Source organism: Cynocephalus volans, chromosome 3 (assembly GCF_027409185.1).
Source record: "Cynocephalus volans isolate mCynVol1 chromosome 3, mCynVol1.pri, whole genome shotgun sequence".
Classification (NCBI taxonomy): domain Eukaryota; kingdom Metazoa; phylum Chordata; class Mammalia; order Dermoptera; family Cynocephalidae; genus Cynocephalus; species Cynocephalus volans.
This window is the reverse complement of record NC_084462.1, coordinates 40,295,921-40,321,647: the sequence shown is the minus strand read 5'-3', so window position 1 is coordinate 40,321,647 and position 25,727 is coordinate 40,295,921. Positions and strand designations below refer to the sequence as shown.

Here is a 25,727-nt window from a genome sequence, read left to right as displayed (position 1 = left end):
GTGTGATTCAGCATAAAGAGCCATATCCTAATTTGTAGGACTCCCTGGAAGACCCATGACTTTTGTTAGGGCACAGGTCTAAAATTAAGTTGGGCTAGAGGGACATGCCACTGTCCAACTCACTGTTGGCCATTTGCCTAGCAAGGAGACCTTCTTCTTTGTGGATGATGTCACCTTTGGAAGTGACAAGAGGGGAAACATGGCACCAAAAGAGAATTGGCTCATGCTGGTGATGGGAGTGAAGGGAAGGTGAGAACAAACTAGGACAGGGGCTGGGTGTCGAGGGGGACTACTGTGTGGGGTAGTTCAGTGGGGGGACCCGGGGGGATCACTTGTTGCCTTCCTGGTCCACCATCCTGGCTCTTCATCTTTCCCTCCTCTTTACAAAATGTGGCCAGCCCAGAGGCTACTGTGACTCCAGGAAGCAGCGGGCTGGAGAACTGACATGCCACAGAGCACTCCCTGCCCTGGCCAAAGGTGGCTGGGGACGTTGCTCAGCCTCTCTGGCTTCAGTTTTCTTGTCTGTAAAGTGGGGAGGTTGAGGCAGAGGCTGGAGGAGGGAGCACTGGAGAAGGGGCCATGCACAGCGCGGGTGCTCTGGGCCTTCCGTGTATCTCCTTTTGCCAGTTCCAGCTCTAGCACTGCCTTGTCCACTGACTTCAGCTCTCTGTCTTCCTTTCCCTTCTCTTCAACACGTGTGTGATCTGCAGAGGGGCAGAGGGGACTGAGTGGCACTGGGACAAGTCCCCAGCCAGTGGGGGGGTGAGGACTGTTTGCCACACTCTGGGCACATGATGGGGGCTGGGGGCAGAAACTCCTCTGCACTTAGTCCTGGCCATGCTGCTGACAGACGGAGTGGATGGCTGGGAGCAATCCCTGCTGCCATCGGGAGGAAGAAACATGTCAAGTAGAGGAGAAATGAAATCTGTGGCCTTCTGGGAACTCAACCTTTGCATCACGTTGTCTGTTCTGTAACTGGATGTCATGCTTTCTGGGTCATGAGTAGTACAATACATCTCTTCGAGGAACTTACCTTCTCCACCTGAGTCTCTTAACATCGTATCTGCCACTACAACGATCGGTCTTCTTAATATATGGGCTAAGACAAAAACATGGAACTCTTCCAGGCTCTCGTACACCGGGTCCTCAGAGTTGTCCACGCTAGGAAACAGAACAGAGCAAGGCTGTCACTGGACTAAATCAGGAGGGGGACAGAGAAAACAGATAAGACCTGCTTAGGGGCTGAGCGTATTCTCATATTCTCCCTGCCACCCTCCCATGGCACCTCCATTGTCCCTCTGAGGCCCCTCCCATGCCATCCGAGGCCCCTCCCACGCCATCTGAGGCTCCTCCCACACCCTCCACCAATAGTAAATGCACTTGTCCCAGCTCTGCACCCTTGGTTGGGTGTTCTTAGGAGTTGAGTTAGAGAGAAACTGCAGGTGAGGGTTGCTGGTGATCATGCAGACAAGGAGGTCTCTCTGAAGGCAGACATAGGGGTGTTTAGCAAGGATGCAGCAGGGGCTGGGGACTGAGGCCTCCTTTTCTGGTCACTTCCGCACATAGCAGGTTAGGCTGCAGTCTTATCCATCAGGAACTCAGGGATGCCAGGCACATCTAAGTAATGGATGTTGGAGTCCATTACTACTAAGAACTGAGGAGCCTTCAGGGAAATACCCTGGTGGAAGAGGACGGTGAGCAGGCTGTCTGGATTTCAATCCTCAGAGTGGGTGGGGGGAGTGATCTGAATGTGCAACCCAGGTTACTGGACCCTCCCCCACCTGTGCCGCTGGCTCACGTCTGAGGCTCAGGGAAAGAGCAGGCTCCAAGAAGTGCTTTCACTCAGATTATAAGACATTTGGGCAGAAGGCTGTGGCCTTGATGTCCCTCAACAGCAGGGCCACCCCAAAAGGAAGAGCACATTGAGAAGGGGGCCAAAGCTCATAGTGTGATGGGGCGCTGGCTGCACTCAGTGCCTGCCAGTGAGGTGGAAGTGCCCAGCTGAGACCACCCAGGTGGCTCAGGCTTGTTCCTGAGCAACCTGTGGATGTCCAGAAGTAACTGAGGGAGGCCTGTGTGGACGGGAGCAGGGGAGACCGGACCCAGCAAATGCGGACTGTTGGAGAACACAGCAGTGTGGCCTGGAGACGCAGCTCTAGCTCTAGCTCCCAGGCTCTGTCAGTGACTTCTAGAACAAAAGCTGTGACTCCTGGGTAATGCATCAGAATCACCTTGGGAACTTTGGTGTTTCACTGCCTGTAATTTTTTCTCATTTATTCTTTTGAGTGTGTGTGTGACTCATTTTACCTTATTTTAATAGTTCAAAAAATTTGGCAGCAATCAAAAACTCACAAAAAAGTTGGATGTATAGTAAAAAGAAGAACTTTTTTCCCTGAACCATTTGAAAGTAAATTTCCAATCTGATGCCCCATCACCCTAAAAGGGTTGAGTGTATATTTCCTACAAACGGGACATTTTCCTGCACAACCATAACAGAACCATCAAAATCAGGAATTAACACAGAGGCAGCTGATCACCAGACACCATCCACGGTGTGCCACTCGTCCCAGCACTGCTTTTCTGAACAAAGGCTCTAGGTCAGGATCACACTTAGGTGTTCTGTCTCTTTGGTCTGCTTCAGCCTGGAATGTTTCTCAGGATTTCCTTCACTTTCATGACCTTGACACGTTTAAAGGTTACATGCCAGGTATTTTATAGAATGTCCTTAAGATGGGTTTCTCTATTTCCCAGGATTATATCAGGCTGGGTTATTCTGAGTCCTTCTCATGGCATCCTACCAGGTAGCAAGTGAGGACCTGTGGGCTGTCCCATCACTAGTGACGCTGACTTGGCCCACTCCTTAGGGTCACTGCCAGGCTTTGTCCATTCCTTTTCCCTTTGTAATTAACAGGCATTTTGTGGGGAAGAGCTTTGAACCTATGCAAATATTCATTCCTCACCAAACCTTTATGCTTTATTGGTATCACTATGGATTTCTGGTTTTCTATTTTATTCAACGAGTTGTAATCCATTATTGTGATTATTTTGATGTTTAGATACTCCTGTTTGGTCTGTGTGCTTATTTCAGCTGGATCTGTGTCTATGATATCCCCCATCATTTCATAGAGCACTTCCTTGCTTCCGGGCACAAGGAGACATTCCAAGTTCACTCTTACACACACACATACACATTTCGTCTCTCTCTCTTCATCCATTCATCCATCCATCTACCTATCAATATTTATAGGAAACCTTGAGTTACAAGTAGAATTTACAGAAAAACTTGAGTTACAAATAGAATAAACTTGGTGGAGTTGGATTGGAACTGGAGGTTGCCCTCTTCACCCTGTCTGGCTCTGACATCCCGGCCATGGCCCTTCCGGTCCTCCCACCCCCCACCCCACCCACTGCAGATGCCCACCTTGCTTTGCCTTGCCTGATGGCTTTAGGACTGGAATTTTTTAGCAGGAGAAAGGAAGTGGAAGAGAAATGTTGTAAATATATATTGATTAAAAAAACTATGTATCTGTACACACATATGCCAAGTCTAAACACAATGGCCCTGGCTGTGCATTTTCAAACATTCCAGGTGATTCTCCTGCCCAGCCACACCTAAGGGCCAAGCTGCGGGTGACTGGGGGCCAAGTGTTTCTGGAAGTTGCTGGCTTGTGCCTGTCACACAGTAAGCCCTCACTGAGTAAGTGCCAGGCGAGTGGAAGGATGAACAGGATACCAAGCAGCACAAGGAGGGGAGAACCTAGAGTTACGAACTGCACTCTCGGCAATAGAATGTACCCTGATTAGAATGGGAAGCACCGTTGCTTCTTTAATTCAGTAAATGAGAGGTCAGCGTTGGAAAGAGATGAGCTGTTTATGAGCCAGATATTGATGCTGAAAAGAAGGAAGGGCAAGGTGGAAGGCAGCCCTCTCAGCCCTGGTCTCTGAGCCACATCTTCATGACAGAACACTCTGGTACTGAATAGCTACGCAGAAGGGGCCTATGGTAACGACAGTGCAGAGACGAAGGATTAGGCACCACTGTACTGGCATGGCATTCTTCTCATGCAAAACTTAAAGCAGAGCTATTGTATTTCAAACTGAAAAACCAGCAAATATTTATTGAACACCTACTATACACTGGTGCTGTGAAAAGCACTGCAGAGGCCCTCAGGTAACTCTTACCTTCATGTAACATCTACCTATCCATCCATCTGTCCGTCCATCTTTCCATTTATCTATCCATCCATTCATCCACCCACCTACCCACTCTCATCTATCCATCTACCCACCCACCATCTGTCCCTCTCTCTGTTTTTCTCTCCTTCCCTCCTTCCATCCACCTGTCCACCCATATACCCACTTGTCCATCCATCCACCCAGCCACCCGTTCCTTTATACATCTGTCTATCCATCCACCTGTCCATCTGTCCACCCATCCATCCTTCCATATATCTGCTGTCTGTCCTTCTATCTACCCATCCACCTGTTCATCCATCCATCCGTCCATCCACTCACCCACCTGTTTCTTCATCCATCCATCTATTCATCCATCCACCCATTCATCTTTCCATCTGTTCACCCATACCCAGTTCTGTACCAGGGCCAGAGCATGGAGTTGAACTGCACCTACAGCATGGAGCCTCATGGCTAGATTTGGGCAGCTGTGAAGGGGTGGTTGGCCCAGCTGGGAGTAGGTGATGGAAGACAGCTTAGGGCAGAGTGAGCTTTCTGCACTCCAGTTTTGTGGGTGAGCATGGGTGCCATCTGGGCAACTGCAAATCTGCTCAGTGATGCAGGAGGTGGCAGAGAGGGTCCCAGCCACAGCCTGGGGTAGTTTAAGAATCATTATGCCCTTCCTGACTTGCTTCCAGCTCTTGTTTCAGGGCTTAGCACAGGTCCTGGTTCTGCACTCACCCCTCAACAGCATGATCATGCTCTAGTGCTAGTGCTTCTGGGAGCCTCAGCGTTGAGCTCAGCCAGAAAAAAAAATTGGCTCAGCTCCTCCTCGGGTTCTACTGAGGGGCAAATGGAATCACATCTGGGACAACCGTGACCTGCATGTGTGAGTTACTGCAGTCCGCCCATTGGGAGAAATCTGCTCCAGCAAAACCAGTCCTGAAATTCATTCCCACTTTTAGACCTGTGGCTTCACATCTTCCTGTGAGCTTACTGAGCAAATGCTACACCTGAGGCTGTGAGCAGAATCTGGCTTCTGGCCAAAGACATGACAATTCCTGAAATGCTTAATAATCAGTGTTTACTGCTAAGAAGACTAACGAGCAATATAATGAAGTCATCCTCAAAGATGTGCATGCCCTGAGAACTTCCTAACAACGTTCTGTGTACTGGGCTCTCCAGGGCACCCTCCTCCTATTCTGCAGTGCATACCTGAGGAGAGGGAATTCCTGGGAACAGAGACACCCCGTGCACCCAATGAAAACACCCTGAAGAGCATGGGAGGTGAAAGTGCCCTGGGCAGAGGCCGGGCTGGGGACTGCCTCCTGGCAGGACCAAGAAGTGAGGTCCAGATGGCATCTCAGGTCTCAGAAAACAGTGGCAGAGTGCAGACTTGGGGTCACCCTGGCTTAAGTTGCAGCCACAACTCTTAGAGACCACTTTCAGCAAGAACCCATGTCACAGACAAGGAAGGCTGTCTGGGGGGGCCGGCAGGTCTTACTGAAGGGCAGTCACCCAGCTTAACAGAGGGGGAGGTTGGGTGTCACTTCCCAGGCCCATCCCTGAATCCCCCTCCTTCAGGTGGGGTGACCATACCTTCCTTTTGCTCAGAAAATCCCTGCTTTACATGTCCCAAGTGGTTAGTGCCCACTTTCCTTCCCTAGAATGAACCAGTCTGGATGATAAATTGCAATCACCCTATCTATGGGGATGAAGCCCCTGGTTTTTGGTGCACCCTTCCATTTATAAATTTAAGTATGTGTGTGGGGGCGTGTGTGTGTGTCCACACACACATATGAATGTGTGTAGATACACTTATTTAGACTATGTACACCTACCTCCCATGACACTAGTTATTCTGATCCTTGCTTTTTCCTCTCCTAGTGTATTCCCAAGACACCCCCTGTGTGGTATGTATTTGCGTTCCTCATACTGTTCACAGCTGCTTGGTTCTCCTCATGCATAGACCCTGCCAGAAGCATTGCTGAGGGGTGCGATTGACCCACCCCCCACTGGGCAGGGTCTGCACAGCGTTGCCACACTGAGAGGTACACAGGGCTGGGGTCAGCTGTGCCCTGCTGTGGCCTTTGCACCCAGCCAAGGATTGTGTCTGCCCAGACAGGCAGCTTTTCAAAGAGATCCCCCAAAGGCACAGTGCAGGCCAGCAGGAGCCCCACCAGAGCTGTGGCCTGGAAAGCTGGGATGGAAGGATCATGGGTCTTGGGTTTTGAAAGGAGCTTCTCAACAATGGACAGTGTGGCCTGAGGGTGAGGACTCAGCTTGTTGCCTGGGATCAGTAAGCCGAGGTCATTCATCTGACAAGTGTTTATTGATATCTGCTATAGGTCTAGCACTGTGTTGTGTGTGTGTGTGTGTGTGTGTGTGTGTGTGTGTGTGTATACGGATGTGTGCATGAATACAGGTCTGGGGTTGGGCGAGACAACAGATGATTAAATAAGAAGCTATCAGTTATTAATAAGCACAGAGATAAAAGGTGGATTCTTTACGCAGGAAGGTCAGGGACAGCTCCTACTTGGAAGCACTGATAGACAAAGACTTGGTTTTGGTCTTATTTTCAATTAGAAATGTCTTTAAAAATTTGACCTGGATTCCATATTTGCAACTGTGAGGACTCCATACATGAACTTTTCTGCTCAGCTTGCACATGGAAGTCACAATAGACACAAGAATTCTTCCTTTCCCACAAGAGGCCAGCCTATGGCGTGGTGCCTCCCAGGAGCAGATGCCGCTTGCTCTTCCTCAAAAGACCAACTGAGAAAATATTTGCAAAATATACACCTGACAAAGGATTAATATCCAGAATATACAAGGAACTCAAATAACTTTACAGCCATAAAACAAATAACCCAATTAAAAAATGGGCACAGGGGCTGAATAAGCACTTCTCAAAGGAGAATATAGGAATGGCCAATAGACACATGAAAAAATGCTCAACCTTACTCAGCAACCGGGAAATGCAAATCAAGACCACTTTGATACCATCTCACTCCAGTTAGGATGGCTAATATCCAAAAGACTGAGAATGATAGGTGCTGGAGAGGTTGCAGAGAAAAAGGAACCCTCATTCACTGTTGGTGGAGCTGCGAAATAGTGCAGCTTTTATGGAAAATGATATAGAGGTTCCTCAAACAATTACAGATAGATCTACCATATGACCCAGCTATTCCACTGCTGGGAATATACCCAGAGGAATGGAAATCATCATGCCAAAGGGATACCTGTACTACAATGTTCATTGCAGCTCTATTTACAATAGCCAAGAGCTGAAACCAGCCCAAATGTCCATCATCAGATGAGCTGATACGGAAACTGTGGTACATCTACACAATGGAATACTACTCGGCTATAAAAAAATGAAATACTACCATTCGCAGCAACATGGATGGACTTAGAGAAAATTGTATTAAGTGAAACAAGTTAGGCACAGAAAGAGAAATACCACATGTTCTCACTTATTTGTGGTAGCTAAAAATAAATAAATAAACAAACACACAAACAAATAAAGGGTGGGGGGTGGGGGAAAGAAGACAGAATAACCACAAAAATTCCTTGAACTATTTAAGTCAAGTGAACAATATGATGTGGGGGGGAGGGGAGGGTTGGAGAGGAACGGGTAAAGGGGCATGAAAATCAACTACAATGTATTTTGAGAAGTAAAATAAAAATAAATAAATAAATGAATGAAATAAAAGATACAGACAAAAAAAGAAAGACCGACTGAAGTTTATGACTCTGAGACCATGTGCTATAAAATCTTTTAGGACTGGTTATTTCAGTGAAAGGCCAGTCAAGAAGAAAGGCAGTCAACACACTGCCAGCGAGATTATAAAGCCAGCTACGGAGGGAGCCGGCGAGCTGCTCACGCGGGAAGCAGGGCGAGGCTGCTGGGCCGGGTGCTTTCTCGTCATCCTGCCACCGCCAGCTGCCATTTCACTGTCTCAGCAAATGGAGAGCGACAAGCTGTTCTTTTAAAAGGTTAAAGAACAAAAGTGGTTATTTTCACCACAATCCTCAAGGTGAGTTGCTGATCCCTGCTCCTCATGTCTGCTTTGCATTCATCAAGAGCTTATGTTTTCAGTCGGCTCTAAGTTCAGATTCTGGCTCTTCTCTTATGGGCTGTGGGACATTGGGAACTACCCCGTGATGGTTGATTTTATGTGTCAACTAGACTGGGCCATGGATGCCCAGATGTCTCACGAACTGTTATTTCTGGGTTTGTGAGGGTGTTTCTGGAGAGATTACTGGGGGACTGAGTGGAGCAGATGGCCTCCACTGTGGGTGGGTGTCCTCCAGCCCCTTCAGGTCTGAGTAGAAGGAAATGCTGAGAGAGGCTGAGTGGCGAGGCCTGACTGCTGGAGCTGGGACATCGGCTTCTCCTGCCCTCAGCGCTCCTGGCTCTCAGGCCTTCAGATGCAAACTGGAATCTACCCCTTCGGCTCCCCAGCAGCCAGTCCTCTGCACTCCACCTCTGCTTTCCTGGGTCTCCAGGTGGCAGAAAGCACATTGTGGGCCTCTCAGACTCCATGAACATGTGACCTTTTAATAAGTCTCTTCATATATACATATGTCTTCCGTGGGTTCTGTTTCTCTGGAAAACCCTGACTAATAACATAAACTAATTCTTGTAATCTGTGATTGGCGATGATAATGCAGCTTCTTAGACTGCCTGACCCATAACGTGGGCAGAGGAGAAGCTGTTGTTGTCATTCCCATCTGACCACATAAACTTTCCCTGACCCCCAGGGAATCCCGGTCCTCTGAGAAGCCTGGCCCTCCCTAGTCTGGCTCCCAGACAGAGGCTCTGAAGGAAAATGGAGTGACCACTCATCCTAGCATGGCTGGCCTTTGCTCCCTGCCTGCTAATTGGTCAGATCTGTGCAATGTCACAGGCCCTGGGCAGGAATGTCCCACCTAGGTGTGGATGTGGGGGATAGGGGTCAGCTCCGTGCCTTCTGGTCCTGGCTCTGGCTCCTTATGTGCACATTGCATGATGTGGCCAGCACTGAGTTAGGGTTTAGAAGGGAATCAAAAAGCAGCATTTGGTTGGGTTACACCATCAGGATGGTGCAGTCTGAATGGGGGGACAACACACGACATACGCAAAACCTGGATGAAGCAGGGGCTCGGGACAGGGCTGTGCACACTTCAGGGCAACACTCCCAGGACAGGGGACGAACAAGTGGTGCTTTAAGGAGACAGTGCAGAGGTGAAGCCGCCCCACTCCCGAGATGTGGGGTCACGGGCACAATTCATATTATTGAAGAACTTAAAATACAATAAATATATCCCTTGTAAAAACAAACTGAGAGATTTAGAAACGTCCCGTTTTCCTTTCCCGTGGACCACTTCCTACACAAGAACAGCTAAATTCTGCTCATGATCATCTCACTCTTGGCATGTGAGTAAACAGAATGAAAACACAAGCACCTAGAAATCCATGTTTTCAGAATTATTACTTCCCAAGTTTTGAATCAGAAAGACATTCTGGAGCTTCTGTGTTACTGGTGAGATTGCACTAAACTGCACCAAACTTCAGAGGATAGCTCGGTGCACGTTAGGTGTCGACCTGACTGGATCGAGGGATGCCCAGAGAGCTGGTGAAGCATTATTTCCATGTCCGTGAAGGTGTTTCCAGGGGAAACTGGCGTAAGAGTCGGTGGACTGAGTGAGCAAGCTCTACCCTCAATGTGGGCAGCACCATCCAATGGGCCGGGGCCTGGATGGAACAAACAGGCAGAAGAAGGGGAAATTCTCTATCTTCCAGAGTGGGATGCCCTTCTCCTCCTGGCCCTGGACATCAGAACTCCAGGTTCTTCAGCCTTTGGACTCTGGGACTTATACCAGTGGCCCTCTGGGCTCTCAGGCCTTTGGCCTCAAACAAAGAATTACAGTTGGCTTCCTTGGTTCTGAGGCATTTGGACTTTGACTGAGCCCTACTACTGGCATCCTAGGGTCTTCAGCTTGCACATAGCCAGTCATGGGACTGAGCCAATTTCCCTAATAAATCCTTTCTCATCCATCTATTTATCTATCTATCCATCTATCCCCTATTAGTTCTGTCTTTTTGGAGAGCCCCAACACAATCGCCTTGGGGACTTGGACCAGAAAATAAGGAGAAATTATTTCATCACCCACAGAACTGAAGGTGAGACAGTAGCAAGTACATTTCTGTATAGTAATAGAGACAGAGGCTTCTGAGCTAAGGGGTAGGAGAAAAAGGAGGGAGCAGGGGACCTGGGAGGCAGAAGACTTGAACTTGAACCATGGCCCTGCCACTCCATAGAAGTTCTGTCCTAGACAAGTCACTTTGCATCATGAGTCCCAGTTTCCTCATATATTAAGTTATATGAAAATTAGAATCTCTATCTCACAGGATAACTGTGTTAATGGAAAGAGAGAGTGAAAATTTACAGAATAAGGTGGGCAATTTATAAATATTGAATTAATGAATAAATCTTTCTCAGAGCATATAAAGATGAAGTAAGAGACTGAACATATTTAGTCTTTGGATTTCATATAATTGTTTCTCATTTCAAATTAGTTGACCTGGATGAGTGCCAGGAAGCTGATGTATTTCTGTCTCATTTATCTTCTTGATGGTATAATTCATCTCATGGTTTTCAAGTTAGAATTTTCAGCCATACTATTCACTAAATGGTGAAGTAGAATAAGGACAGATCCAGATGTGAAAGGACTCAAAACTCAATCTGTAGTGCACTCCTTCTTAAGAAGCCACTGCTGCTTGTTGCAGTGTGTGCTCTGGGAAACTCCAGCACTATGGACTCAGGTCTGGGTTTACATTCTAGCCCCACCAGTTACAAACTGTAGGCAGGGCAGTCAGTCTCTCTGACACTCATCTCCCAATTTATAAGGGGGGATAATTCATAATTTGTAAAGTAGGGATGATGTGTGTAACGCAGGTAGGTGCTCAGCCAGAGTTCATTCCTTCCTCTCTCCCATCCTCAGCTATCCCCAGCACAATCCAACAAGCCATCTTTGCGTTCCACTCCCACAGGACCAGGCTCTGGAAGTCATGTCTTAGAGTGGACAACGCAGTAACCCTGATAGGTAAGCTGACAAGAGGAATTTGCTCCATAATCAGAGACTCCTGAAAGCACCTAAAAGCTCCAAAGTCTTCATGACTCAAAGGAGCACACTGACAGCTTGCTTAAAAAAGTCCCTTTTGAATCTCTGAACCCCAAATGGATTCTTGGAGTGGGCGACAGGCCTTGAGTATCCCCTTGGGGGGGTCCTTCCCCACTGGGCTGACCTTGCTGAGGTGCTCAGTGCCCATTGCCCTCAGTCCCTGGGACCGAGCAGAGGCTCTGAGCTCCCAGGAAAATGTGTGTTTCAGGCCAGGCTCCGGAGGCCTCCTTCCTCGACAGGTGAAGCAAAGTTCCCAGCTACACCAAGGAGGCATCTGGCAATGGAAGCAACTGTTTTCTGACAGCTATATATACGCTGACTGTAGTCTGCTCTATACTTTCCTACATATTTTTTGCATTTTTATTTCTCCACCAGAAACATCTATCAGACCCCAGGAGTGCCTGCATCATTGACATAGGATTCTGACATGAACAGGAAGGGCTGGTGTGGGGGCTGAGTGGCTGTGTCCTTGCTCCTGTCACCCAGCCCAGGATGGTGGCTTTGTTTTCAGACTGACCCACCACCTGAACAAACTATGTTGCATGTAAGATGCTTTGTTAGGCGTTAGAGCACAGTCAAAAGAGGAGCCAGTGATTAGACCAAGTTTCTGCTTCTTGGCTCCTGCATTTATCATTTTTGTGACCTTGACCTTAACCCCACTGAGGCTCAGTACTCCAGTCTGTGAAAGGGGCACTCCAGGTTTGCAGGGTCGGGTTTGAAAGGAGAGCCCTCCCCCCACACACTCCAGGGGCTCACCCACCTCCCCACAGTGCCCCAATGCTGACCATACCTTCCATCTCGGTCTCTCCAGAATGAAGAGTTTTTGTTCTTTCCTTACGTTGGGGGTACTTTCATCTCACCCTTGGTCATCTGGTTTCCCCTCCCTGAACTTTCTCTGGATTCTTCATTCTCTTCTGTGATGTGGTAACCAGGACTGTGAATCCCAGGTGCAGGGGACCATACTTTCATACAAAGATGGAACAGTGTCTGGGCCATCTTAGAGATTCTTAAAGGCGCCTAAATCTTTTTGTTACATTATGGTTGATAACTCAGAGAGTACCATTTAATGTTTCATAAGCAAGCATTTTCATTGATATTTTGTAGTTACAAAAGTGATTCATGTTCACAATAAAAAGAAAAATATACAGAAGTGTAAAGAGTAAAAATTGAGAGTGTAACGGGAAATGGGCTGGGAAACGGGATAGTGTGTAAGAGGACAAGTGGGCACAGGTGTGGATGGCTACCTGCTCTCCACAGCACCTGAGATGCCCTACACCTGTTCTTGGGGTTGCAGCTGTCTGCCCACCTGTTACCAGAGGTGGTACTGTGTGTCTGATACAAGCATAGCCCATGGTCACCTGGACCCTGCCCTACTGCCTCCTATGGGGAGCACGAGGCTCTGAATCCTGTGTGGAGGTGGGACCCACAGCAGGGGACCTCTCCTGGAGGGAGGAAACACCTGGAGTTTCCCAGAGGGGAGGAAGGAGTGGAAAGGTAGGATGAGGGTGACTAAAGGTCGTGTCTCCTGGGGAGCATGTCAAAGCAATAGCCTTGGTGCCAGGAGCTCCTCACCTCCTACTGGGATTTACTGCTGCTGTGGGGTCTAGGTGACCCATCTGGTGCAGGCTGCAGACTAAGGTCCAGATAGCCTGGCATCAGAGTCCCTGGCCTGCACTGCCTGTTGTCTGGCCTGTCCCCAGCACCCCTGCCCCTCCTGATGGCCCTGGCCCTCCTGATCCCCAAACCTGCTGGCCCACGTTGTCCGGTCTTTGGATGGGGACTCCAAAGACTGGACAACGTCTTGGGAAAAAAGTAACGTTTTTTGCTTGCATTTATTGCTCCTGACTAGGAACATTTTTATCGTTACAACCGAAAACAAACTGCTGGTGAAGAGGGTGATGGTGACACAGCAAAATCTTCAGGAGTCCTGAGAGGACAGGTGTCATTTGGAGGCGCATGATGGTTATATGGGATGGACAGTGGAAGGGCCAGGAGCAGGTCTCAGCAATGCCAGAGCACCTTTCCTGGGAGCCAGGAGAGAGGCCACTGGTCCAACTACTCCCCATGTCCCCTCTGTTCTCAGGGCTTAGGGGTGGGGAGGGAAAGGCATATTGGAGAACAAGAGAGCTGCATCCACCACCCGAAGGCACCTCTGCTGTGCTCCTGCCCTGCCTGTAAGGGGGAGACCAAGACGAACATGGATGATCCGTACACTCCCATTTCCATCTGAACCCCCTAGTGTCCCAGGGAGCAGGCAGCCGGGGCAGAGGCTATGGCCTTAAGAGTCATACCAGCCCCGCCAGTTATGGGACCGTGGGCAAAGTGACTCCTGGATGAGAGGATGCAGGGGACACAGGATGTGGTGACGGTTACCTTACTCCCCCCCCCACCCTGAAGAGACACTGCACTGGGTCCACTTGCCAGCGTCTACCGGGCATGAGCCCACGGCAGGCGGGGAGAGGCACCACGAACAGGATGCCGAGGATCGCTGCAGACCCATCGTGGGCAGGACACGGAAGGCATCGAAGAGGGCAGAGCTTCCAGGAATCAACTGTCTTTAGAATACTTGTCCCCAAATGTTCTAGATAAGATAGATGTTTGGTGCTGACATGCTGCATTATGAAAACAGTGACAACACAATCCTGTAGGAATTGCGTGCTTGGGGTTAAGAGTGTCTGTATCTGAGGGTCTCATCTTTGAACACAGTCCCAGGAGCCGCTGTTGCGGCAGGAGGGCCCTGCTAGGGGTGGGGCCGTGCCCCAGGGCCGGGAGCTGCCCAGGCCCCTGACCCTTCCATGGTCTCCACGGTGTCAGCGCTCGCACTCCCTCGTGCTTGGCTGTGACCTTTGCTAGGGCAGCATCTTTGCCTTTAGGTTGGAAATGTATGAACCAAGGGTGCGACCCGTGGAACGCTGCCAACACAGGCGCGTGGCCACCCCACTTGTCTGCTTCACTCTATTTCTACACGAGAACATTCGAGCCATGGCGGCAGGCACAAGCTGCTTCTACATGTGCACGGCTGCGAAACCTTCCTGCCAGGAGCACGCGTAATACCCACGGAGCCCACCTGGGAAACACCGGGACAGCTCAGTCACCTTCTGCCTTCAGTGTGACTGCTCGAAGCCACAAATTCCATAGATGTTTAGTTGGGGAAGAAACCCAAGCCCAGCAGCCCTGGCCTTCAGAGCGTGGCTCGTGCAGTGGTGCAGTGATGATGGCCATCGCATATCACCTCCAGAGGCTGTGCCCCGAGCCCCCTCCTGCCGCCTGCTGCACGATGAGGTCAGAGGAAGACGGCAGGGGGCGGCCTGCATGGGTTCGTGCCTCGCCTGCGAAATGCACGCGGGGTCGTGTGCATGCCCCTGGGGTCTGGCGGGGACCAGCCACCGCCCACGACCCTCCCACGCATCCTCATTTGGAATCCAGCGTTTGAGAGCTGGAGTCTGTCTGTCCTCCACAGCTCAGGGAACCGCAGTCTGCCTGCACACCCACCACGCAGCTGGCGGCCCGGGTGGCCTCCCCGGGAGCAGCACTTACCCGCCGCCGGTGCCGCCGTTCTTGCTGAGGTGTGTGCGCGGCTCGCTGGAGGCCAGCTTCAGCAGCTCCGTCCACTCGCGCTCCCACTCTTCCTCCGTGTACACCAGCCCGGACTGCACACAGGGACGCGGCTCAGTGGGGCGCTGCCGTCCTTCCTCCCCTCCCCAGACCGTCTGTGAGCGGCCACCTACCGTCCACCCCTATGCCACGGACAGTATATTTTCGAGCTGTTGGGAGTTTACCCACCAACAAGGGCCACTCCCAGGGGGCAGGAATGACCGAATGTTAGCCTGTGCACGCACCAGGCGTAGGGCTGAACAGTAGAGAGTTTAAACAGGTAACCGCCAACTTCCATCAGAAAGCTGACAGATTCTTCTTCCAGGAGAGCAAGTGCTAATGTTTACCACAGTTAGGGGACTGGGATTCTCTCTGGATTGTGCTCATGCATGGGGGCTGGGGCTGTGGCTGCACCCGACAGGAGGTGACCGCATATAATGCGTCATCCAGGCCAGGATGGCTGAGAGTGAAGGTGGGCAGCTTCCGTGACTAAGTCAGCGCAGGAGGCCTGAGTGGACTTGTGATCACTGTCTTCCAGGCCTGTGCTATTGTAACGGGCTCCTCCACAGGCCTGTATGGGGAGGCTCACCAATCCCAGAAGCTATTTCTGCCTGACCCCCAAGGCGGGCTGGACCTGGGGGCCACTCCGGACTTCGCCATGGCCCGAGGCTGTGCCTGGCATGGGTTCTGGGCTCCAGCCACGCCAGCGAGTACCAACCTCCTTATTCTGCTGCGTCTGCTGCCACCTCCACCTCCGCTTCAGGGCTTCCCTTTCAGCCCCTGTCCTCATCATGGTGTAGAGAGCTTTCCGCAAAACCAGGTCCCGGTCATGAAAGCCCCACATTCCTGCAGCCGGAGGCCATGAGGAGCAGAGGAGAGAGAAAGGACATGAGGAAGGACAAGCTGGGGCGACTCAATCACGACGATCTTCCAGGCCTGGCCTCCCCTGCCCGCATGCATAAAGGTCCAGGCCTGGCCTCCCCTGCCCGCATGCATAAAGGTACCTCGCTCGTTACCTGTTCAGTTCTCCCCTCTGTCCTTTCTCCCCATGCTTCCCATCAATCCAAGTAGGCCAGGGAAGCAGCACGCCCCCTTCTTAGCAGAACAATAGTGGTGAAAAGCCAGTACTGCCTCTCTCTGGGACCCTCAACAACCCACTCTCAGTCTTGCAGGTTTGCCGAAGGGCTTAGTGTCAGTATCCAGGTCTTGTGTTTGGGTGGGAGGGAGATGGCCTGTGGGGACAAGTTGGCAACATGTCCTCATAGAGGGCCCTGAGCCAGGACTCCTCCAGGGTCTGCCCTAGCTGAGGTCCTAAGTCCTAAGGCACCCCAACTTCCTGAGAAGCAAAGCCTCGATGGACATCCCCGCACACATCTGGCACTGGGGACAGTGTGGGCTTCCCAGTGAGAAGTTTTCCCCATGCTGGTGTCAGGGGTTATAAAGACAAACCAGCCATCTCTGAGCATGTGCTCTGGGCGGCTCAGACGCAATAAGAAACCCAATGAGTGGGAGAAGCACCCAGGGCAGTTGCAGCCCCTGGCCACCGGGGAGAATGGGGGGAACATTCATTCATTCACTCACTCATTCATTCATCCATTCTAGGTGCTAGGAATATGCATGGCAGAGACCAGGACACACAAAGTTCCTAAAACCACTCATTCATTCATCCATTCTAGGTGCTAGGAATATGCGTGGCAGAGACTAGGACACACAAAGTTCCTAAAATCGCACTGAGCACACATTGTGGGGAGGTGGGAAGTGAGACTGCCCTTAAATTAGCACATCATGTATGATGTCAGGGCTGGCAGCACCGGAAGGAGAGACAAAGCAGGAGAAGATGACAGAGTGGCAGGTGTACTTGTTATGGCATGAATGGAGACATCAGAGAAAAGGCTTGAGTGGTGGAAGAAGGGAGCCGAGTCACCATCCCAGGCAGAGGGAAAGGCCAGGGACAGGTCCCAAGGAGGCAGCAATGCAGTGTATTTGAGAAAAGGCAAAGGTGGCTAGAGCTGGAACTGAGGGGATGAGGCACAGAGTAAAAAGGTGGGCTTTCAAGTAAGCTGGGAGCCTCTCCAGGGTTTGCAGAAGAGGAATGACCTGAGCTGACTGACATTTTTCAAGGCTCACACTGGCTATGCATTCTGCACATGCAATAACCGAGGACTGCTGTGGGATTTCTAGCAAGGGAGGCTTTTGTCTTTCTTTACAGGACAGATAGGGGGAAATGGCCATCCCTGTTCCTGTTTCAGCTGCCTTCCGGGACTCTCCAGCCAGTGTCGGCTCCCCGGCTCCTGTGCAGGTCTCTTTGCAGAGAAGGGTCTCCTTGTCCCCTACATGTTTTCCTACAGGACTGACTCCAGTGTTACTATCGTTTCTATGTGTGTTCCACAGTCCTAGCTCAATGTCAGGCTTGGTGAGCAGGTGTTCAGCAAGCATTGCTCGTGAATGTCACATAGCTGCCTTGGGCAGTCCTTAGCTATATGAGCACAAAATGAAAACAAAATAGTGGATAACAGGATAAAAGGCTGTGGGCTCCGGACTCATTGTTGTGCAGGGGATCCTTGGACAGGGACCTCAAAGCCTTGGTCAGTCCTGGCCCAGCCTCTCCCGCACCTGCAGCAAAGCCAGCCAAGGGAGGCTATCTGTTCCCAGGGTGGCCTGGGAGGCCCACCATGCTCACAGGGGAAATGCATAGCATCAGGAGGCACCACAGTGGTGCTGAGGGGACAGTGACTGTGCACACTGCAGTTTCTAAAGGACAAAGGCATTTCCATGCCTGGGACTTTGCAACAAGGCTGCTGTTTGACACAGATGAGAGTTCTTTTATATTCAATCTCCAGATTTTATATAGAACAAGGTAAAATATATTCAATAATAGGGAATAGTTAGTATTAAATATTATGATGAAATACGGTCCAACTATTAAAATTATTTATGTAAAGAATAATAGCATGGAAAGTTCTCAACTAAATTTTAGGGGAAAATGTTGGATTCCAAACTGTGAACACAGTAAGATCATAATTTCACTTGAAGAATAGACAGAAGACTGGAAGACAGTACAGCAAAATGTTAAGTGGCCATCCCTGGGGGCGGGATTATTGATTTTTATGTTCTCACCATGATGAATGTGGAATCCTTCTATAATGTCAACAAGCAGAATGTACTTGTGTATTCACACAAAGGAAGCAGGGAAGGGAGTGCCTTTGTGTTCCCCGTTGCTGCCCGTCAAGCCCTGGAACGCTCCCCCTTGGCCTAGATATCCACTCTCCTCTGGGCCTCCCTGGCTGTTCCCAGGCCCTGGTGCGTCTCGCTTGAAGCCCTTTACAACCTTGTCTCAGCCTGCTTCTTGATGAACAGGCCTCACTGCAGGTCGAAAGAGAGGGCTGGGACCTGGCCCTTGCTCTGGATCACCTGGGAAGGTGACTGTGACCAACAGGGACCCCATTCTTGCCTGAGGGTCCTGTCCCCTGGAGAGAGACTCTATATTCCAGGACTGATGAAGAACAACAGGTTCTGAGGCTGGGACCCCTGGCACAAACCCAGACTTACTCATCAAAACTGCTTCGGCCTTGTGTGTGTAAAGCTGGGCCTAGAAGGGACAACTGAGCTTCCAGAAAATCTACTGTAACCCTCAGTTGTCCAAATATTGCCATTCATGCCTGTGCACCTGCTCGTGCAGCTTTTTGTGGTCACAAAACTCACATCTCTATTGGAGAAGGTTGTCAATATCTCTGCTGTATATTCTGACTATGCCAATTCCCCTGTGATTTACCTTAGCGGCAGCTACGTCTACATCTTTTTATCAGTCCAAGTCCATTATCGACTGCTGTCAATATGGTGGCCCCACAATTACCCAACCTCATGCACTGCTCCCCAAACTTCCTGCTCAAGTCTTACATAGCTCAGCCCTGCTTCCAAACACCTTGTTGATTCCCGCCTTTATGCTTTATCTGTGTGGTCTCCCTGCCTGCAATGTCCTCTTTTCATGCCTGGAATGAACTCCCTTTGGAGTTTTTCAAGTCTCAGTAAAGATCTCAACTTGTCCGGGAAGTCATCCTTGATTATTCCGGGCCACAATCTCTAATTCCCATCCCTGCAGCTCATGCTCAAGGTCTCCTTCTGTCATGATAGGTCTTTTCCCAGGTGCATTATGTGCCTCCACCAAGCCTGTAAGCTACTTGGCCAGAAGGGCTGAGATTGTCAGTGCCATCTTTCAGGGATTCTTCAGATGACAGTGACAGGGCTGGCTCTACTTAGCATATGTCTGTCCTTTAACAACGCATTGAGCAGGCTGGAGCCCTGCCACCCTCTGTCAGTGCTGTGGAGCTTACCCAGCGAGGCGGCATGTAAAAGGCAGTTCCCGTCCCCTGTCGTGGCCAGAGGAAGAAGCCGTTTACAGCTTGTGCACACAGTGGACCACCAGTTCAGGCGACCTGGAACAGAAGTTCACTTTAGAACAGGATCCCAGAAAAGGCAGGGACCACTGGGAGTGTGTCTGCTAAGTCAGCACAAACATCAGTGAAAGATTTTCTAGAGGAATTTGGTAGGAAAGCAGAGCATTATGGCTACTTTTGTCTCAAATGAAATCTAAATTTCTTTCCCTTCTAAGGCAAGAAAATGGCCAAAACCTCCCATCAATTTGCAAGAAGATTGAGAAATTCAAGGCCAAAGCCCTCGCTCCTTGAATCTGAGAACATCTTTTACACAAAATATAAAATTTCTCTTTAATTTCCTTGAACACACTTCCCCTCATGAAAGCTATTTTTTCCTTTAATCATCCTTCTTTTTTTGATGTATGTATGTATGGCATACATTTAATTTAATGCATCAAAACTATTATAGCTGCTTAGGTGTAGTCATGTTAAATTTCATTAACACATTTAGAGACTTCCACTTCTGAGAAGACAGAGTAGATGTACTTATCCCTATCCCTCCTACTAAGTACAGGTAAAAGCTCTGGACAATATGTGTAAAATAATATAAGAGACTCTGAAAATTGGAGAGAAGGCAGCAGACTGGCTAGAGATCTTGGGATCTGAGGAACAACACAATGATAGGTTCCTTGGAGTTTCTTTTTGCCTCAGATATCCCAGATTGGATATTGGAGAAGCTGGCATCCTGGAAACACCAATTGGAAAAGACAGGGGGAAAAAAAAAAGAAAAGAAAAAAGGAAAAGCATACTCCATTTAGACAGAACACCAGGAAAGGGTCTGCTTAGCAAGATAGTGACTGCTTAGACATTAACTACTCTATTCCAGCCAAACACCACAGAGAAAATTGTATCCCCACCTCCGCAAAGGCCTAGAGGGAGCCCAGACTTCCAACCCTGCCAACTGTAATGAGGTGCTCACCACCCGGCCCCCACTGCCTGGGGGTGTTAGGGAAGGCTGAGTGCCAAATGGAACTTCAACCCTGTTGGGTGGTAGTGAGGATCTCACCCCTACCACCGGAGGCCATATGGGAGCCTAGACTTTCACAATTATCTGGTGGTGATGAGATTCCTCACCCTCTCCAGCCAGGGTGGTATCAGCAGAGGCTGAGTGGAGGGCCTCAATTCCCACCCTGCTGAGCAGTACCAAGAAGCCCATTGCACAGAGGCAGCCGCAGAAGCAGAATGCAGAACCTGTGATTCTACCCCATTTGGCAGTTACGAGGCAACAACCTCCTGAACCTACCACAGTGGTGTCAGAAGACATCTGCTAAGACTCGGGATTTAAATAAGATCTAGAGTCCTATAACTTAGTACTTTTTAATCAAAGATAGTTTCTACCAAGAACCAAGAAGATTTAACAATGAGAAAAGACAATAAACAGACACCAACACTGAGATGACATAGAAGTTACAATTATCTGACAAGGATTTTAAAGCAGTCATCATAGGGCCAGCCCCGTGGCTCACTCAGGAGAGTGTGGCACTGGTAGGGATTTGGATCCTATATAGGGATGGCCCATGCGCTCATTGGCTGAGCATGATGCAGACCACACCATGCCGAGGGTTACGATCCCCTTACTGGTCAAAAAAAAAAAAAAAAAAAGCAGTTATCATAAAAATGCTTTAACAAGAAATTAGATATATAATTGAACACATGAAAATAAAAGTCAGCAAAGAAATAGAAAGTCTCACCAAAACAATAGAAGACACAAAGAAGAACCAAGTGAAGATTTTGGAACTGAAAAATACAGTAACTGATTTGAAAAACTCAATGGATGTGCTCAACAGCAGGATGGAGAGAACAGAAGAAAGAATCAGTGAATATAAAGATAGAACATAGAAATTACCCAATCTGAATAACAAAGAGACATCAGATTAAAAAAAAAAAAAGATCAGAAAGGGACATGTGGGACCACAAGAAAAGACCTAACTAATATCACCAGAGTCTCATAGGAGAGAAGAAATAGGGTAGAGCTGAAACAGTATTAAAATAAATACTCACTGAAAATTTCTCAGTTTTTCAAAAAATAATACGTTTTAAAGAAACTGAGCAAACCCCAAACATAAAAAGCCCATGGAAATTCATGCCAAAAAACACATTGTAGACAAACTCTTGAAAAATAAAGACAAATAAAAAATTCTGAAAACTACCAAAGACAGATATTTCTAATGACAACAGATTTCTCATCAGAAACTATGCAGGCCAGGAGGAAGTGGAACAACATTTTTTAGGTGTTGGAAGAAAAGAACTGTCAACCCAGAATTCTATAGCCAGCTAAAATATCCTTCGGAACTAAAGAAAAGAAGCACATTCTGAGATGAAGGAAGACTAAGAGAATTTTCTTTTAGCAGACCTACTCTAAATAAATGGCTAAACATAAAAGACATGATAAAAGAAGGAATCCTGGAACATCAGGAAGGGAGAACATTGAAAGAAGCAAAATATAGGCAAATAAAATAGCCTTTTCTCTCCTCTTGAGTTTTTTAAATTATATCTGATGGTTGAAGCAAAAGCCATAACGTTGTCTGTCTGTCTGTCTCAATATATGTAGAGGAAATATTTAAGACACATTATAAGTGGTGGAGGATAAAAAAGCATAAAGGCAGGTAACATGTATATGCTTCACTAAAAGTGGTAAAATGTCAACACCAGGAGGCTTTGATAAGGTATGTGTATACAATGTGATACCTAGAACCACCACTAAAAAGGCTATATGACCTGTCTCCTAATGCAATAGGCAGTGGGTCAGTCTCATAAAAAGGATATATAAAGAGACGCTCAAAAACCAATCCTATACAATTTCCTTCAGAAAATAGCCAGTAATGCCCTGATACAAAACTAGACAAAGAAAGTACAAAAGAGAGAAAAGTGCAAACCAATATTTTTTGTGAATATGATGCAAAATTCTTCACAAAATATAAACAAATAGCACACAGCAATATATACAAAAAATTATACACCATGACCAAGTGAAGTTTATTCAATGAATGCAAGCCTGGCTCAATATTTGAAAATCAATTAATGTAATTTGCCATAATATTAGCTACAGAAGAAAAATCACATGATCATAACATGAATGGAGAAAAACCACTTTACAGAATTCAATATCCATTCATGATAAAAACTCCCATAAAACTTAGAATAGAGGGGAACTTCCTCAACTTGAAGCACATCTACAAAAATCGTACTGCTAACCTCATACTTAATGGTGAAAGACTGGATGCTTTCCTTCTAAGACTGGGAAAAAGCCAAGGATGCCTCCTTTCACCACTGCTATTAGACATAGTACCAGAAGTCCTAGCCAGTGAAATGTCAAGAAAAAGAAAAAAAAAATTGCATTTACAGATCAGAAAGAAAGAACACTAATCTTATCTGCAGATTACATAATGGTTTATGTAGACAATCAGAAGAAAGCTACAAAGCAACTGTAAATAATAAGTGATTTTTTTGAGGTCTCAAGATATGGGATAAACATATACAAATCAATTGTATTTCTACATACTAGCAATGAATACATGAGAATCCAAAATTAAAAAATATAATACCATTTATAATCACTTAAAAAATGAAACAGGTATAGAAACATGGTGTTTAGTACTCATATGCTGAAAACTATAAAACGCTGAAGAAAGAAATAAAAAAAGATCTAAACAAATGGAGAGATGCCAGTTTCGTGAATTGAAAGTCTCTCCAGATAGTGAAGACATGAATTCTCTCTAAATTGATCCATAGGTTAAATGCAAGTCCTATCAAAGTTCTGGTCACCGTGCTGTACATTATATCTCCACAATTTATTCATACTGCCCAACTGAAACTCTTTGTCTTGTAATTAGTTCATTCCCATATAATATAAATAGTGATACATTTTGGTTTAAATCTATAATTATTTTGATTTAAATCTAAATCTATTATCTTACTGTTTATTTGTTGTCATCGTGTTTCTTTTTTTCCCTCTTTGTACTCTTTTGAATTATTTAAGAATGTTTGTCACTTTGTTTTCCCCTCTTTTAGCTTGTTAGGTTTTGGTGGTTACCCTACAGTTTACAATATGCATCTTTGAGTTATTAGAATTTATCTTATTTAGGTACTTTTTACCACTTCCTGGTCAATGTAAGGACCTTAGAATTTGTCATTTATTATACACGCCCATGTTTTGTGTTATTGCTGCCATGTGTTCTAATTCTACATATAATTTAATCCTTACAAGACATTGTTAGTGTCACTTTAAACAGCCAATATTAATTTACATTTGCCAACATATTTGCCCTTTCAAGTCTCTTTATTCCTTTTGTATACCCTGCTTCCATTCAGGATAATTTTTCTTCTGCTTTTAGTATTTTCACTGCAGATCTAGTGGCAATCAATTGTCTCTTTCTGTTTATGTGAGATACAGAATTCTATATTGGTAATAATTTCCCTTCTAAAAATCCATGTATGTGTGTATCAAAGCACATTGTGCATTGTAAATATATCCAGTTAGCTCGCCACAGTTTCCTGGACACTGGAAGAAGACACAAGACTCTGGGGCAGAGACAAAGGGCTTTATTACTTGCAGCACAGCAAGCAGTGTAAGCCTCATCTTTATGTCAGTTCTCTTTGTCCCAAAATCTCGTGGGGGTGATGCAGAGCAGACACAGGTGGATACTGTGTGCTCAGTGGGTTTGTGTCACAGCTGAGGACCCCCAAGTCTAGGAAACCTCAAGCTTTTGTAATGGCTGCAAAAAAAGCCATCCAACCTTTGTCCTGGAGGGAGACATTACCTTTATTTTAGTGGATAGTGAACAGATTAGCCCTCTGCCATAGAGAGAGACAGCAGATCTCCATATAAAAATTTGTTGTACTCTGTGAGCCACTCCCCAGGTGGCTGCAAACTGTTCTTTCCAAAGTTTTCTGCTCAGGTTTTTAACCACTCACCCTGTATTTAGCAAAGGACCTCAGGAAAAGTCCATTGAAAACCTTTCACAGGTAAATCCAGATATGAGTTTAAGGCATCCCAAGTCTTGCCAAAAGCTCTGTTGGATTCTCTCTCTCCTTGAAGTGGCCTTCCACCAGGCTTTGCACCCAATTCTCAGCCTTCTGTCCCTCCCCAGTTTGCATGTACCCCTAGGGTGAAAACAGCTACAGATGCAAGCTTATCTCTCTGAGGTTTGCCTAGCTCTAGTTTCTTAGCCCTGTTAATTCTCAGTGCCTCAGCAGCTTTTAGCTGACCTTCTAAAGGTGATTTCTGTATCCATCTCACTTTTCTCATTGGAGTAGGCAGACACACAGGGCTGCTATCAGCTACTCCATCGCTCTTGGAAGCAGGAGATTACAAATGGATTGTTCTTAAATATTAATCCAATTTGTATCCCTGGAATAAACCCAACTTTGTTGTAATATTGTAATCTTTGTAAAAAAACTTTCAATTTATTTTTTTCATTGTACATGTTTATGGGTACAGTTTGTTGTTTCAGTACATGCATATATTATATAATGATCCAATCAGAATAGTTAGCATATCTATCACTAAACATTTATCATTTCTTTGTTATAATATTTACGATCCTCTTTTTTAGCTATCTTGAAAAACATAATACAATATTATTACCTATTGTCACCCTAGGACACCAGTAATCTTTTTATGTACTGATGAATTCAGTTTGCTAAATATTTTGTCAAGTTTGTTCATGAGAGAGACTCTCAGGAGCCTACCAAGTATCACTTGTCAAATGGAAATGCTAAATCCAAGAATGAGGCTGGCCTGGTCCCAGCAGCATCTTGGGTTTGCATGAAAAAGTGGCATGTAATCTGCTTGGAGGAAACCTTATGCCCTGCTCTGCACCTGAAGTACAACTGCATACTGTGTGGGGCCCTCAATGCACAGAGTCCTCTAGTGCCTGGGCTTTGGGTAAGTGTTCACAAATGCTTTGGGTAAGCTGGAACCTGATGGTGTCTACTGGGTTATGGTGGCTGTTCAGACCCAGACACAGCTCTGTAGAACCTCCATTCACTGGCAGGACTCATGGCTATTCTCACAGCTCTGGCCAACACTCCCTTGATGAAGCTGGTTGCATTTTTACTAACTGTTGGGCTTTTGTCAATGGTCTAGCAACTTGGTTGCCACTTGGAAAACTACAGACTGGTAGATTGAAGACACCCCTCTTTGGGGCCACAAAATGTGATAAGAAATTGCCACTGCTGATGACACCATATGGGGCACTCGTGCCGATGTACCTGATGAGGGCCTGTTCTTGATGATACTGAGTGGAATATAGTGGCTTGTTGAGGTCTGCACCTTCCAGGCTGCCACCATTGCTGCCTGTACTCCATGCTGGCTGTGTAGGGCAACATTCCCACCATCCCAGAGGGGCAGAGAGT

General features: G+C 47.3%; 1 protein-coding gene across 2 annotated transcripts in view; it reads right to left on the bottom strand.

Annotated features, from left to right (window-relative positions):
* The window catches only part of OTUD7A (OTU deubiquitinase 7A), a 153,744-nt gene that overhangs the window by 25,971 nt on the left and 102,046 nt on the right, over positions 1 to 25,727 (bottom strand). Inside the window, exons 4-7 of one of the 2 annotated variants that reach the window (XM_063091893.1) lie at positions 19,269 to 19,370; positions 15,656 to 15,783; positions 14,881 to 14,993; positions 1,034 to 1,161 (exon numbers count right to left, since the gene is read on the bottom strand). In XM_063091893.1, coding sequence (XP_062947963.1) covers positions 1,034 to 1,161; positions 14,881 to 14,993; positions 15,656 to 15,783; positions 19,269 to 19,370 — 471 coding nt within the window. The remainder of the gene's footprint in view (positions 1 to 1,033; positions 1,162 to 14,880; positions 14,994 to 15,655; positions 15,784 to 19,268; positions 19,371 to 25,727) is intronic. The other variant, XM_063091895.1, reaches the window with a different exon arrangement.